At 39.4% G+C, this 14808-nt stretch overlaps 1 protein-coding gene across 2 annotated transcripts in view; it reads right to left on the bottom strand.

Moving 5' to 3' along the window:
• The window catches only part of PELI2 (pellino E3 ubiquitin protein ligase family member 2), a 194508-nt gene that overhangs the window by 15339 nt on the left and 164361 nt on the right, over positions 1–14808 (bottom strand). For both annotated transcript variants that reach the window (XM_047737114.1, XM_047737115.1), the window contains exon 3: positions 8721–8822. In XM_047737114.1, the coding sequence (XP_047593070.1) occupies positions 8721–8822 (102 nt within the window). The remainder of the gene's footprint in view (positions 1–8720; positions 8823–14808) is intronic.

Raw genomic sequence — 14808 nt, 5'->3', positions numbered from 1 at the left:
ACATGAAAATGATGTAAAGGGAAATACAAGTTAGCCCAAAGTTTGGGATGCAGTCAGATGAAAGGTTCAAAAAGCTGGTCTTAACATTTCAATTTTGGATTGAAAAAAAAAAAAAAATCTCTTTTGGGAAAGTCTAAAAACCTGCCAATAATATTATGTTGACTTACTTCTTTGGTAAGATTAAATGCTTCCAGAAAGAATATATTTCATTTGGAAGAGCTTAAAGTTCTTAGAAAAAAAGGTGTTCATACTTAATAAATACCAATAAGATGGGTACTCCTCTGTCCTGTGAACTAGGAAAAGTATTTGTTTACAAATGCAAAATCCTCAAGATAAAATATCAAAACATTTTGTAATGTTGTTCTATAAATCTCTGACCAGAAAACAATGATACATATTATTTATATACCATTGAGACGTTTCAAATTAAAATCATTTATATGTAAACAAATCATTTCTCACTAAATAGGACATCACTGTTCTTTCCTAACACTAGTGACTTTGATTCAGAAGCTGATTAGGGGAGGGACACAGGGAGCCCCCAGACAGACGTGTATCCAAAGACCCCCAAAAGTCAATTTCTCAGGTATCTTAATCCTGATCACAAAATTCTATCTAAAATATAAGATGTAATATATTTTTCATCCAAAGAGGTAAGAGTGAAAAAATATATATTATCTTGCATCATTTAGGTCAAAATATTTCCTTTCCAGAAAATTAACTTTCTTTTGTAAACTCACACATTTTCATGCACAGATTATCTTTATTAAGCCAACAGACAACAGACATCTCTTCTCTCTCTCTCTCTTTTTTTAAAAACTCTTAATTTTTGTCCCAATGAAATGTGCCTGGAATAAAGTAGACTTCTGGATTCACTGAAACTCATCGATGTGAAAAGATGCACATTGCCTGAATGTATGCGTTTCAGGTTTAGAAAACATAGAACTTGTTAAAAAACACAACATAAAATCTAAATTAAAAGACATTATAAATCTTATACAAATCATCTTTCTAAGGTTGGATCTTCCCTTGGCTAGATTCATTGAAAAGCTGGGTATGTGACTCAGAAGCTCTGATTCAGTCTGTTTTTTTTTTTTTTTTTTTTTAAGCTATTCTCTTAGCTACTTTGAGGCATACAATACAGTATTATTAACTATAATCACCATGCTGTACATTAGATCCCCAGAACCTATTCATCTTACAGCAGGAAGTTTGTACTCTGTGACCAACACTTCTCTATCTTCCCCATCCCCTCAGCCCCTGGTAACTCCCATGCTAGTCTCTTCTTCTACAGTTTTGACTTTGTTGTTTAGATTCCACATATAAGTGATACACAGTATTTGTCTTTGAGTTATTTCACTTTAAAGAGATTTTTTTAAACTAGAAAGTAACAAATACTTAATGTAAAATATTTCACAAATACAGAAAAAAAAATACCATAAAGGCTTCTCTAAACTCAGGAATCAACTTGTCCTGAACCGCTAAGCTTAGGAGTGAAATGTGGAAAGTTCTACAATTGCCTAGCACTCTCACAAAGACAAAGTCCCTGACTACCTTCTGTCACCTCCACAGAAGAAGACAAAGTCTCTTTAAGCTCTGTTAGAAGCGCAAAGCTAAGACCATGCTCGAGTAGAATGTCACACAGCTGTTACTGTCTACAAAGATTACTCTCTTCGGGAAAGGCCATGTTGCTTTCATCCCAGTGTATTAAATGAATGTCTTGATGAGTTAACGGAAATGGGCTATAACGCATGACATTTTAGTCCAACCGGAACATACTGCTAGGATCGATTATTGCAAGTTTATACTTATCTGATTGGTCATGTTCGATTTGTTTATCAATTCACTTCCCCTTAAATCTAACCTGTGGTGTGCCACCAGTATAATTTTATACTTTTGGATACAAACCTCATGTTCTTTTTGCCAGAAAAAAAAAAAAAGTAAGCTATTTTCCTACTGAAAATTCACCCGATGCAAAACTTGGAACCCAACCTTTTGGGTACTGGATCAACTCTACATCATCTTAAGGGCGGTCATGTAGACAAAGAAAGATGGTTCTGAATTCTGTCTGGTGATCATTCAGTGCTGATTCTCATATAGTAGACTGAGGGAGGATTTTACTGATACCACACGCATATATGAGAAAAGTTTGGGTTTGTCTGGTTGTCAGTCCAATTCAGTGCAGGTAAGATGGCACAGAAACACCTGAAAGGGCCTCCCTCACCTTTCCTGGACCAATGGTACTCCTACCCCTGCGTCTGTAACCTTATTTCCTAACTTCCTTCCAAATGACAAGGAAGAAATATCACTGCTCCTACCCAAGACCAATCTTTCTACTGATGCCTGGGGTCTCAGTATTCTTCCCTTCCCAAGGATTCTGCTCCTGACACTATCCCTTCTCTCTCCCGAATCATCCACTTCTCTCTCTGCTACTACTAGATCTTATCATCGGCTATCAAACACATTCTAGAGCTTCTCAAACTCTGTGACTCTGCGGGGGCGGGGGGTGGTGGTGTTTTAAAGGACCAATTTGTTTTTTAAATTTCAGCCTGTCACTGATTCATTTTAAAAGTATAATCAAAATGAGTATCAGAAAAATGATCACCTGCTTGGAGGTTTCAGGTAATATAAAAAGTGTTGTACGTTTCCAAACTCCTCCTCGCCATTTCCCACCCAGCTCACTCTGTGCTATTAGCAAACACTTGGCCGCTCAGTTGAGGATACTCTGAACAGCATTGTTCTAGACTAGTCTCTCACCTTAAAAAACACATTCCTTCACTTGCAAACGTCCTCAAGCTACAGGCCCATTTCTCTGATTCACTTAGTGGCAATACTTCTTGAAAAATCTGTCACTAGTTACTACCCTCCCATTTCCTTACTCATGCCCTTCACTTCTCTCTTCAGCTGGCCCCATGGGGTGTTTCTACCCCAGAGCCCCACTGACAGCACTCTCGCACAGGTTTCCAGGGCACATAACTGGTATCCTGACATATCTGTACCTCGTATTAGAATAATGAAACTCTTACAGGCTAGTTGGCAAATAGACCCCTTCCTTGCACTTTCTGTTCTCTTCCTATGTAATACCATCAAATTCCATTATTAGCCAAAAAGCCCTGATCTCTACCCAGAACTTCAGTCTCCATTTGGGGGTCTAATAAGCATCTCAAAATGTAACATGTTCTAAACAGAACCTGGATTCCTCCTTCAACCCCTAGATTCCCCAGGTCAACGACCGGCATCCGATCTACTCAAACCAAAAATCAATACCAAAGAATTAGCCTTGATCCTTTATTTTCCTCCACACCCACATTTAACCCTGCCTGTCAACGCTCCCTCCAAACACGGTTTCCATCCTTCCATTTCTCCCCACCTTAGTTCCTGCTGCCGGGAGCTCCTCCTCGGACTGCATTACCCTCATCTCCAAACTGGTCTCCTTGTTTTCACATGTGACATTTCCATTCTTGTCTAGACAGTACTTGAAGGTATCTCTCAGAAATGTAAATCAGATTATACCTCTCCCTTGCTTAATCCTCCAATTTTATTGCTTGGCCTAAGGGCCCCACCTCTCCAAGCTCATTTCATTTCACTGACCTCCTCCTTCACCCTATCCTTCCTGGGGGCCATGGCACTTGCTCCTGCTGCTGCTTCATTTGTGGTCTGTTTCCCTCCTCTAGAATGCAGGCTCCACGAGAGGGGACCCTGGGCTGCCTCCCTCCAGTAACTAGATGAGTATCTGATACACAGCAGGTGCTCGAGAAATGAAACTGACGCATGGATGATTAGGACAGTGACCCTGAACCCTGGGAGAGAGGCAGGTGTCATGTTTCAAGAAATAACTGTCACATTTTTCTCACCTAGGTGGGTGCTAACACGATGTTACCATCTAAAAGTAGTGTAAAACACCTAAATTAAAAACCAAACAAACAAAATCAAAACTGTAAGGTCCAGCAACACCCAGGATCAGAGACTATGAAAGTGAGCAATGTTCAAGGCCTTTGGTTTCCTTACCCCAAGGAACAGGATGGATTTGGCATCACACCTCCCTTTAGGGGCCTTGTAAAACATTTCGTCACTTCCTGTGACAATTTTTAATATTTTGCTCTCTCAAAAGCTACATTCTTTTTTTCTGTCCTTTATTTACACCCATTCTAGAAAATAACTACTATGAAATTGTTGCTATACCAACTCAGATTTTCTCACACTTAACCCATCTCTTAAATTCCTATCAAACTGATACTTTTTTCTCCAGGCAATAATATTTTTGAGCTCTGAGCCTACTCTGTTTCCACCGTGGGAAAGGCAGCACAAGGCCCTTCTCTGGTTTGGTCTGATGTTCTGCTTTTAAATGCTCAATTAGCCTAGAAATCATTTTAAAGAATAATGGCTACAATGAACAGCCCTTAACACCAAGGTCCTTGCTTGAGAAATAGGAATGGTACAGTGTTTTTTGCTCAGAAACCTTTCTCAATGATAGGTTGGGGACACAAAAATATGTAAAAGGAAGAAAAAATTAAAACAAGCTTGATTTTTCAGGATCTTCTAAGAGTTACTTAATTCTACTCTGCTTAGAGTGATCTGATATTAATCCTCCAATATGTCTAGTTATTTTGCAAGTGGAATCAGATTATTTTAGTAAAAATGACAAATGTGTTCTGTTTCCTTAGCAAATCAATAAATCCTTGTTGAATTACCATGTTTCATTTAAAGAGGTCGACCTGGTACTATGTAGGAATGTAGAACTCAGCAGACATAAATCTTACAGCTGCCACTAACACCTTCTCTGCCCTTAGTACTAGTCACCTTTCCTTTCAAAGACCCAGATTTCCCAGCTATGGAAGGTAAGTGGATAGTATAGTGTAGTTTGGCATTTCTCAGCACAGTCTATGAACCTCCCAGGGTCCCTGAGACCTTTTCTAAGGACCAGGTCCATGAAGCCAAAATTGCTTTCATAATAATACAAACATGCTGTTGGCCTTTTCCACCGTGCTAACATTTATCCTAATGGCGCTAAGGCGATCAAGTGCTTTCATGGCAATCAAACCAGTGGCACCAAACTGTATTAATGGCCTCTGTATTCTTTATTGGCATGCACTTACAGTTAAAAATAATGCTAGTTTCACTTAAGTATGATTTTGGTGAAGTAGTAAAAAATTACTTTTATTAAATATTGGGCCTTTCACATAATCATCTATATAATGAAATGGAAAGTGTGCAAAAAAGCATTTAGAAGTTTATAACAGTTATGGAGGTTCCTTAAAAAATTAAAAATCAAACTGCCATGTGATTCAGGAATCCTGTTCCTGGGTATTTATCAAAGTAAACGCTGAAATCAGGCTCTCAAAGAGAGATCTGCTCCCTACATTCACTGTAGCGTTATTTACAATAGCCAAAGTATAGAAACAACCTAAATGTCCACCAGTGGGTGAGTAGATAAAGAAAATGTGGTAAAACATCCAGTAGGCTACTATTCAGCCTTCAAAACAAGGAAATCCTGCCACAAGCAACAGCATGGATGAACCCAGAGGACATTACAGTGCTGCAGGATTCCAATTACAGGAGGTACCTAAAGCAGTCAAATGGAAAGTAAGCATGGCGGTTGCCAGGGGCTGGGGGGGGTAGAGGGAAGTGGGAACCATTGCTCAACAGGTCCAAAGTTTCAGTTCCGCAAGATGAAGTTCCAAAGATGCACTGTCTAGTGCTGTGCCTACGGTACAAATACCGCATTGTGTGTTTGTCAAGAGGATGGATCTCATGTTAAGATTCTCGTGAATCTTTCATTCACTCTGCATTTGCAGAGATGAGAAGGAAGAAAGTGAGCCATGGGAGTGGAATGTGTACCACGGTGAAGAGTACGTGATCTCTGTCACAACAAGTCACCACAGAACAGTGATGAAATTGCAGGGGCCTCCGCAGTGACGTGTTGATTTTAAAGTGGTAAAAAAATGTATCACGACAACTGTAAAAATGTTCTTGATGTGCTTTTTTTGATGTTGAGACTCTGCTCTCTAGGGTAAAACATGTGTCAAGAAAACTTTCTACGTAAAAAAAATCTTGTTAAGTAGAAGATTAGTAATTTTGGAAAGTTAATTAAAAAATTATTTTGAAGTCCCGTAAAATTATCAGCAGGGAGGCATATGCATATATATATTTTGGAAGGGATTTTCTCTGGTAGAATGAGAAGAAAAAATATTTAGAATATTATAAAATGGAATTGCATGAGGAGTAAAACCACTGTTAATATTTTGTCTAAATAGGATAAATCTTACTTTTGAGGCACTTAAATAATTGTCTACATCTATGACTACGAGTCTAGGACTGTTTAAATTTACTACTTGTTTTTAATTTTTTTAAAGAAGATTTTATTTATTTACTTGAGAGAAAGAAGAGTGTGTGCGCACATGGGAGAGGGGCAGAGGAAGAGGGAGAGAAGCAGGCTCCTCGCTGAGCAGGGAGCCTGACGCAGGTCCTGACCCCAGGACCTAATCATGACCTGAGGTAAAGGCAGATGTTTAACCCACTGAGCCACCCAGGTGCCCGTTTAGCTTTTTATAAAATAGCTAACACAGGGGTGCCTGGGTGGCTCAGTGGGTTAAAGCCTCTCCTCTGGCTTAGGCCATGATCTCAGGGTTCTGGGTTGGGCTCTCTGCTCAGCAGGGAGCTGATTCCTCCTCTCTCTCTGCCTGCTTCTCTGCCTACTTGTGATCTCTCTGTCAAATAAACAAATAACATCTTTAAAAAAAAAGAAAAAACTAACACATTGACACAGTTCAAAAATCATATATGAAATACCTCCCTGTGTACCACCTGCCTGATCCTTCTCCCCACAAAGGCAACTGGTTTAATAATAATGTCTTATTCATCCTCTTGGAGCTTTTTAATACATACATGCATTATTTAAATCATTTAACTATGCTAATATTTAATAATTAATATACTATTTAATATTTAATATATTTAATAACTTAAATTTATTAACATTGAAAATTAAGTAATCTTAATTGAATATATTATCAATGGTTCAATATAATAACATTAATATTTAACTCATTAAATAAAAAAAATAAAATAGAAAAATAAAAACTCATTAAATGGAGCTCTTCCCATGTCCATACATAAAGCTTTTTCTTGTTCTGTTTTACAGACTTGGGAGGCCTCCTTCCACTATATGGCTGTACCTGAAATTACCGAGTGGGGCCCCTACAGAACGACATTTATGTTGCTTATGATCTTATGCTAGTATTATTATTTTTTATTTAAATTCAATTAGTAATCTTTTGCTATTAAACCTTGATTTGAGCAATGACTTGGTAAAAATGTCATTCTGCATGTATACAGGGGTATCTCTGGGGTCAATCTCTAGAAAGAGAAGAATTTTAGAAAGAAGAGCTGAGTCAAAGAGTGTAAGCATTTTACATTTTTCACAAGCATTTCCAAATCACTGCCCCACTGAGGTCATACCAGTTTAAAGGACTAGGAGAGGGTTTCCTCACATTTCTGACAAAATTGTGTAGATTCTTCCCTATCTAATAAGTGGAAATTAAAATCTCTGTGTGATTTGAATTCACATTTCTCTTTTTATAAGCCAGATTGAGGATATTTTCTTATTTTTCATGGTTCCTTATTTCCTCTTTTTGATATTATCTGGAATACTGTTCTGACACCTGTTTCAATATCATTCATTTAATAACTTAACATTCCATATAGAAATGCAAAGCCTCATAGTTCCCCATTTGAGTTTGCTTTTTTCCTCATTAGCCTTAATTTTTTAAGTAGTTTTAACATACCAAATCTTAGATATATTATTAATTCTCTTCTTAAACTGATGAATTTTTTTCTATTATTATTTCCTCCTGTTTTCTTTTGATGTATTTTTGGACTTTTTATTATATACCATTAAAGCTAGTCATGAGCCTGTTCTGTATTTTCTTACTATCATTTTTTAGAGAACTCTTGGAGACCAATGTTTAGTTCCTTGTTCCCTCCTTCCTTCTATAATGGAAGCACTTCAGATTTTTTTTACATTTTCTTCTGAGTATGCGGTCAGTCACATCTCATGAGTTTTGCTACATAATGTTCCCACAGTAATTTTTTAAAAGACCTAATAATTGCAGTACTGATGTCTGCATTTCTGATTCAAGTGTTATTTAGGAGGTTTTTCAACATGTTGGCTTTTCAAAGTGGTTGGTTTTTAAAATTTTTATGATTGTTATTAATGGGTATTTTTACTGCAGTGAGACCTAAGAATGTAGCTTTTATCATTTCTGTCTGCAGTTTTAGAATCAAGTTTTTTTTCCCCTTAGTCTTCCAAAAGCCACATAGGAATTAGATTTTATATTATCCTCTCTGCTTTCTCCTTGTACATCACCAAACACTACTGTGCTAGTTCTGATGACATATTGAAATGCAGACCTGAAGGAGAGTGTGCGAGAATTTCCATGAGGAAAAGAGAAGTGTGTCATGGGGACATCATGGACAGCAGGGCACCTATGGTAAAGTAGCATTTACTACCACACCGTGTAGGTCAAAGGAGCTAGGAGCATGGCTCTTAAAAGTTCTCATTCCCAGAGAAAAGCTGTCTAACTCCGTGTGGTGGCAACTGTTAACTGGCCTTCTGTGGTGATTACTTTGCCATAGGCACAAGTATGGAACCGTTACATGATACCCCTGAAACTGACGTCATGTTAATGACACCACATCCGAAAGAAAAATAAAGATGTTACCTGAAACATATCCGTATCTTTATCATGCGTGTACTCCACCACCACAGTCTGATTCCTTGACAGAGTGTACGATATACTGTGTTGACCTTTGCAGCTGATAGCCTAATAATGAAATAAACACATACAAAAATTCAATAAAATCTCATTTCAGCCACTTAACTGCCATTCTGCTCGTAGTTAACAAATATCACTCTTCCAGCAAAACCAGTACAAGCCAACTTTTTTTTTTTTTTTTAAGTCAGAGCCTGTCCCTGGGGAGCCTGGGTGGCTCAGTCAAGTGTCAGACTCTTGATTTCCAGCTCAGGTCATGATTTTAGGGTCGTGAGGATTCTTTCTTCTTCTCCTTCTATCCCTCCCCTGCTCACCCTCTCTTTCTCTAAATAAATAAATAAAATCTTGAAAAAAAAAAGTCAGAATCTATCCCTGTGCTGTGCCCTGAATTATAGAGAAACTAACAGTCACAACTCTGATTTTACTCAACACTTTTAGTATGAGCAATATTTAAGTCAAATCAAAGTTAATTTACTAGTTTGCAAGATTTGATTTAATCATATTTCTGGAAAAACATACAGTTTCTCCATATTGCCTTAACTCACTGATTGAATTTTTAGATTAATCGTGTTTATTTAAAAATTTAAAATTTATTTCAACACTACAGCAGTTAGTTAAGTCAATGACATTTTGTTATATTTTCCCCATGCAAGAGAGACTGTAATCTAGCAAAAAAAAAAAAAAAAGTCATTGAAAAAATATAAGTGTTCTGTAAGGATTTCTATACATTATTCTAGCCAGCAATAATCATATAAGATTTACGTAAGATGGAGAACGGAGCATAAGTAGTTGCTTAACCCAGACATTTACTAACTTAATAAATAAGGAAGCTAAATTAATTTTATCTTTTCTATTTTTAGAGTCGAGCTAATAGCCTTTTTCAAAGAACCTAAAAACCAGTAAGACAATATTCCTATTTTCTCCATAATGATATATTTGAACACATCTTAAGCTGTGGTCACACACTTTTAATACTTCCAAATTAACAAAGAAGTTTATTTAAATTGTACTCCAAATTATTTCAATTACATTTTATCCATTCCACTTCAACCTAATTTATCTTCATTTCTACGCTTTTACATTAAGTATAATAAATAAAATTTTAATGAGCCTTTCTATTAAACATTTATTGAATAATGACACTGTATGAGGACCAAGAAAGCATTTGGAAGTAGCTGGACATATAAAGCATGTTAATGAAATTGTACTCTGAACATTTATATTTGACTAACATAATTGCTTAAAGCAAAAAGTAGTACAACATTCCAAATCAACTTTGAAGTTAGCCTGGTTAATCTCATGGTTATTTAATCATCTGCCCTGAGGAGCTTCGTGACTGAACTGTTTTGTACTACGTGCTTCATTAAGACAATACAAGTATTGGAAATAATTTAAATATTTAATATGGCCAGAAATCTAAAAAAGGCTTCTTAGACTACTCAACTCCAGTAACAAAAATAGTCTTAAATTTTCATTGGTCTGAGTCAGACAAATCTAATGGCCTTGATATAAGTGACATTTTTTTTTTTTTAAAGATTTTATTTATTTATCTGACAGAGAGAGATCACAAGTAGACGGAGAGGCAGGCAGAGAGAGAGAGAGAGGGAAGCAGGCTTCTCGCTGAGCAGAGAGCCCGATGTGGGACTCGATCCCAGGACCCTGAGATCATGACCTGAGCCGAAGGCAGCGGCTTAACCCACTGAGCCACCCAGGCGCCCATAAGTGACATTTTTTGAAAGCCAAACTAATAGCTATTTTCAAGATAAATGGATGTTTATATTATAGTTAGGTGAAATAAATAAAACTTAAAAAAACAATTTTATTAAACTCAAACTTCTAAAACTAACAATCAGGGGGTAATCATTTATAAACTAATTTTAGGTTTCCTTAAAAAAGTGCCTGTTGGGGGCGCCTGGGTGGCTCAGTGGGTTAAAGTCTCTGCCTTCGGCTCAGGTCATGATCCCAGGCCCAGGACCCTGCTCGGCAGGGAGCCTGCTTCCTCTTCTCTCAAATAAATAAATAAAATCTTAAAAAGAAAAAAAAAGTGCCTATTGCATTTAAAAGTATTCAATTTACAAATATCTCAACTCGAAACAAAAGTTTTATGGCATATACTTTGCATTAAATAAGAAATACCAGCAAATCAGGAGTTCACAAGTGCCATAACAACTCCATTTAAAATGCCATAAATTTTTGTATGATCGTACCTTCTTAAGTATAGTGTTTCTCAAACTTCCATCAAAGTTGCCTTAAACTGGAAGAAAGTCACCTGAACCTTGGAGACATCTGGGAAAGCACTCTGTAGTGAAGTTTCTCCTCTTACAACATTTTACTTGAAAATTATTGTAAATTTTTATATTCCCTTCCATAATATGCTGACTGGTTTTAATATTTCCAAACTTGCTGGGAAGCTGATGCCTGGGGAGGATGCGTTGTGCTCATCCCATAACCCAGCACAGCCCTGGGCATGGGAACCCACAGACACTTCTATCCTCCTCCCAGAAAGGCCGGAAATAGCCATTCTACAGGCCCTATGTTATTGGTGGGCCCAATCCTTTTGACAGATTCTACTCAAACTATTCTTGTGACCCAGGTTAATATAAGCCCACATATCACACGGAAGAGGCTACCGATACGGAAGTCCTACCCAGGAACTGTTCACGGTACAGGGGAGTGCACAACCCAGGCTGACCCCTGTCTGGCCAACCCCAACAGGGAAGGAAGCACAGGACTCTGAAGCCTTGAATGCCTGATCCAGGACACCTTGAATGGTGAGCCCACTTAAAATGAACAACTTCAGTCTTCTGCCTGCCTTTTATGTGGCTCAATGTGAATGACCAGGGTTAGGAAAGGTGAACGTTCTTGGGTTAGGGAAATGCTTTTTCTGAGACTTTTTGATTAAGAAAATATCATAGGCAGGCTATGTTCAGAAGCTTCTGGGCGTAGGGAAGATGGAGAAGTGGGGGAAAAGAGATTCTACAGGGAGAAATGAATCCCACAAAGTGGGGACTGGCTCTGGAACAGCAGATGACAGGCTCCCCTGGGGGCAGAGATGGCCGAGGAGCTTCAGAATTGGACTGACAGCCACCTCTCCGTTGCTTCCAGTTCTTGCAGTGATTTCCCGCTGTTGAAGCCAGGAGAGCAGCCCTCCCTGGACAGAGTCCTGAGTGCTGGCGGCGTGTCAGGCTGCACCCATGGGGAGGAGAAGCATAGTTGGCCCTCAGAAGACTGGGAGGTAAGCCAGGACTGGGATTTGGAGCAAAAGGTGGCAGTCCACACCAGGCCCCCTGAGGGTACCGATGGCATCCTCAGAAACAAATGGAGAGATGCAGACTGCCCTTGATGACACAAATTGGGCTCAGAATGATCTTGTGTGCATACTGAAGCCAAGAGTGGGGCTAGATTCCGTTAGTGGCGGTGGGGCGGGGTAGGGGGGGATCAGAATAGAGTTGAAGCTTGAAGTCCATTTTTGCTTTCTTTCTGGCAAGTATCTAATGCATTATTACCCTCTTCTCTTGTTAGAAGTACCAATTTTTCAACAATACTTCTAACATTTAAAATAGGACTTCTGGAAACTCAGCGTCTAGTAAATTACAGATACACTGACTTGCGTCAATCATTGCAGGTATTTTGGAAATACGAATTTCCCCAAGGTAACAAATTACTTTGAAATCTATTTCTGAAATATCATACAGAAAGGCAGGTAAGGCCTCCTCCTGGCACTCACTGTAATATAGCTCAAACACAATTACTGTAACATAATGTAATCTTTATTATACCAACTCAAACTCGGAAACTAGGTACTTTACAATTGTAAGGAAAACCAGCCCAACTAGCTTGCTTGGTGGATCCTGCTGCTCTCCCCTCTGTGCTTTTCTACTCTGGGGAGGGGAGGGGCCGGAATGCTGACTCTCTCTCAGCGCTGTGAGTAGCTTTATCTGTTTTCCAGGTAGTCACTCAGCCTATGTCTGAGGAATGAATGAACTGCTACAGACAGAAGGTGAAATTTAGAGCTTCCTTCTTCAGGTCTGCCCCCCGCCCCGCCTCCGCTTTTTATTCACCAAGGTGCCCACCGTGACACCTCGGCTTAAATTTATGGCATGTGAGGAGGAAGAGTCAAGATGGCGGAGAAGTAGCAGGCTGAGACTACTTCAGGTAGCGGGAGATCAGCTAAATAGCTTATCTAAAGATTGCAAACACCTATAAATCCAACGGGAGATTGAAGAGAAGAAGAACAGCAATTCCAGAAACAGAAAATCAACCACTTTCTGCAAGGTAGGACTGGCGGAGAAGTGAATCCAAAGCAACGGGAAGATAGACCGCGGGGGGAGGGGACGGCTCCCGGCGAGCGGCGGAGCAACGGAGCACAAAATCGGGACTTTTAAAAGTCTGTTCCGCTGAGGGACATCGCTCCAGAGGCTTAACTGGGGTGAAGCCCAGGTGGGGTCAGCGCAGCCTCAGGTCCCACAGGGTCACAGAAGGATCGGGGGTGTCTGAGTGTCGCAGAGCTTACCGGTATTAGAACAGGGAAGCCGGCTACAGAGACAGAGCCGAGGAGTGAGCTCTAAACTCGGGGTTGCGTTGGGCCGGTCGCAGGCTCGGTCAGCTCGGAGCGCGGCCGGAGGCCAGGGTGACGGGAGTCATTGGGCGCTGTTCTCTGAGGGCGCACTGAGGAGTGGGGCCCCGGGCTCTCGGCGCCTCCGGGCCGGAGACTGGGAGGCCGCCATCTTCACTCCCGTCCTCCGGAACTCTATGGAAAGCGCTCAGGGAACAAAAGCTCCCGAAAGCAAACCCAGCAAACCCGAGCGGATTACTCAGCCCGCCCCGGGTAAGGGCGGTGCAATTCCGCCGGGGGCAAAGACGCTTGAGAATCACTACAACAGGCCCCTCCTCCAGAAGATCAACGGGAAACCCAGCCAGGACCAAGTTCACCTACCAAGGAGTGCAGTTTCAATACCAAGGAGAGCGGCGGAATTCCAGAGGAGAAGAAAGCAAAGCATGGAACTCATGGCTTTCTCCCCATGATTCTTTAGCCTTGCAGTTAATTTTTTTTCTCTTTTTCAATTTTTTTTCTCTTTTCTTCTGCTAAATTTTTTTAACTTTTACCGTTTTCTTTTTTTAACGTTTTTTAAATAGTTTAACTAATATATATATATATATATATATATATATATATATATATATTTTCCTTTTTATATTTTTATCGGCTTTCTTTTTTTAATAGTTTCTTTTCTTTTCTTTTTTTTTTTTTTTCTTCTGAACCCTTTTTTATCCCCTTTCTCCCCCTCTCACGATTTGGGATCTCTTCTGATTTGGCTAAAGCATATTTTCCTGGGGTTGTTGCCACCCTTTTAGTATTTTACTTGCTCCTTCATATACTCTTATCTGGACAAAATAACAAGGAGGAAAAATTCACAACAAAAAAAAGAACAAGAGGCAGTACCAAAGGCTAGGGACCTAATCAATACAGACATTGGTAATATGTCAGATATAGAGTTCAGAATGATGATTCTCAAGGATCTAGCCGGGCTTGAAAAAGGCATGGAAGATATTAAAGCAACCCTCTCGGGAGAGATAAAAGCCCTTTCTGGAGAAATAAAGGAACTAAAATCTAACCAAGTTGAAATCAAAAAAGCTATTAATGAGGTGCAATCAAAAATGGAGGCTCTCACTGCTAGGATAAATGAGGCAGAAGAAAGAATTAGCGATATAGAAGACCAAATGACAGAGAATAAAGAAGCTGAGCAAAAGAGGGACAAACAGCTACTGGACCACGAGGGGAGAATTCGAGAGATAAGTGACACCATAAGACGAAACAACATTAGAATAATTGGGATTCCAGAAGAAGAGGAAACGGAGAGGGGAGCAGAAGGTATATTGGAGAGAATTATTGGAGAGAATTTCCCCAATATGGCAAAGGGAACAAGCATCAAAATCCAGGAGGTTGAGAGAATCCCCCTCAAAATCAATAATAATAGGTCCACACCCCGTCACCTAATAGTAAAATTTACAAGTCTTAGTGACAAAGAGAAGATCC

Source organism: Lutra lutra, chromosome 7 (assembly GCF_902655055.1).
Source record: "Lutra lutra chromosome 7, mLutLut1.2, whole genome shotgun sequence".
NCBI lineage: Eukaryota > Metazoa > Chordata > Mammalia > Carnivora > Mustelidae > Lutra > Lutra lutra.
The sequence above is the reverse complement of the archived record's forward strand: the minus strand, read 5'-3'. Positions and strand labels throughout refer to the sequence as shown.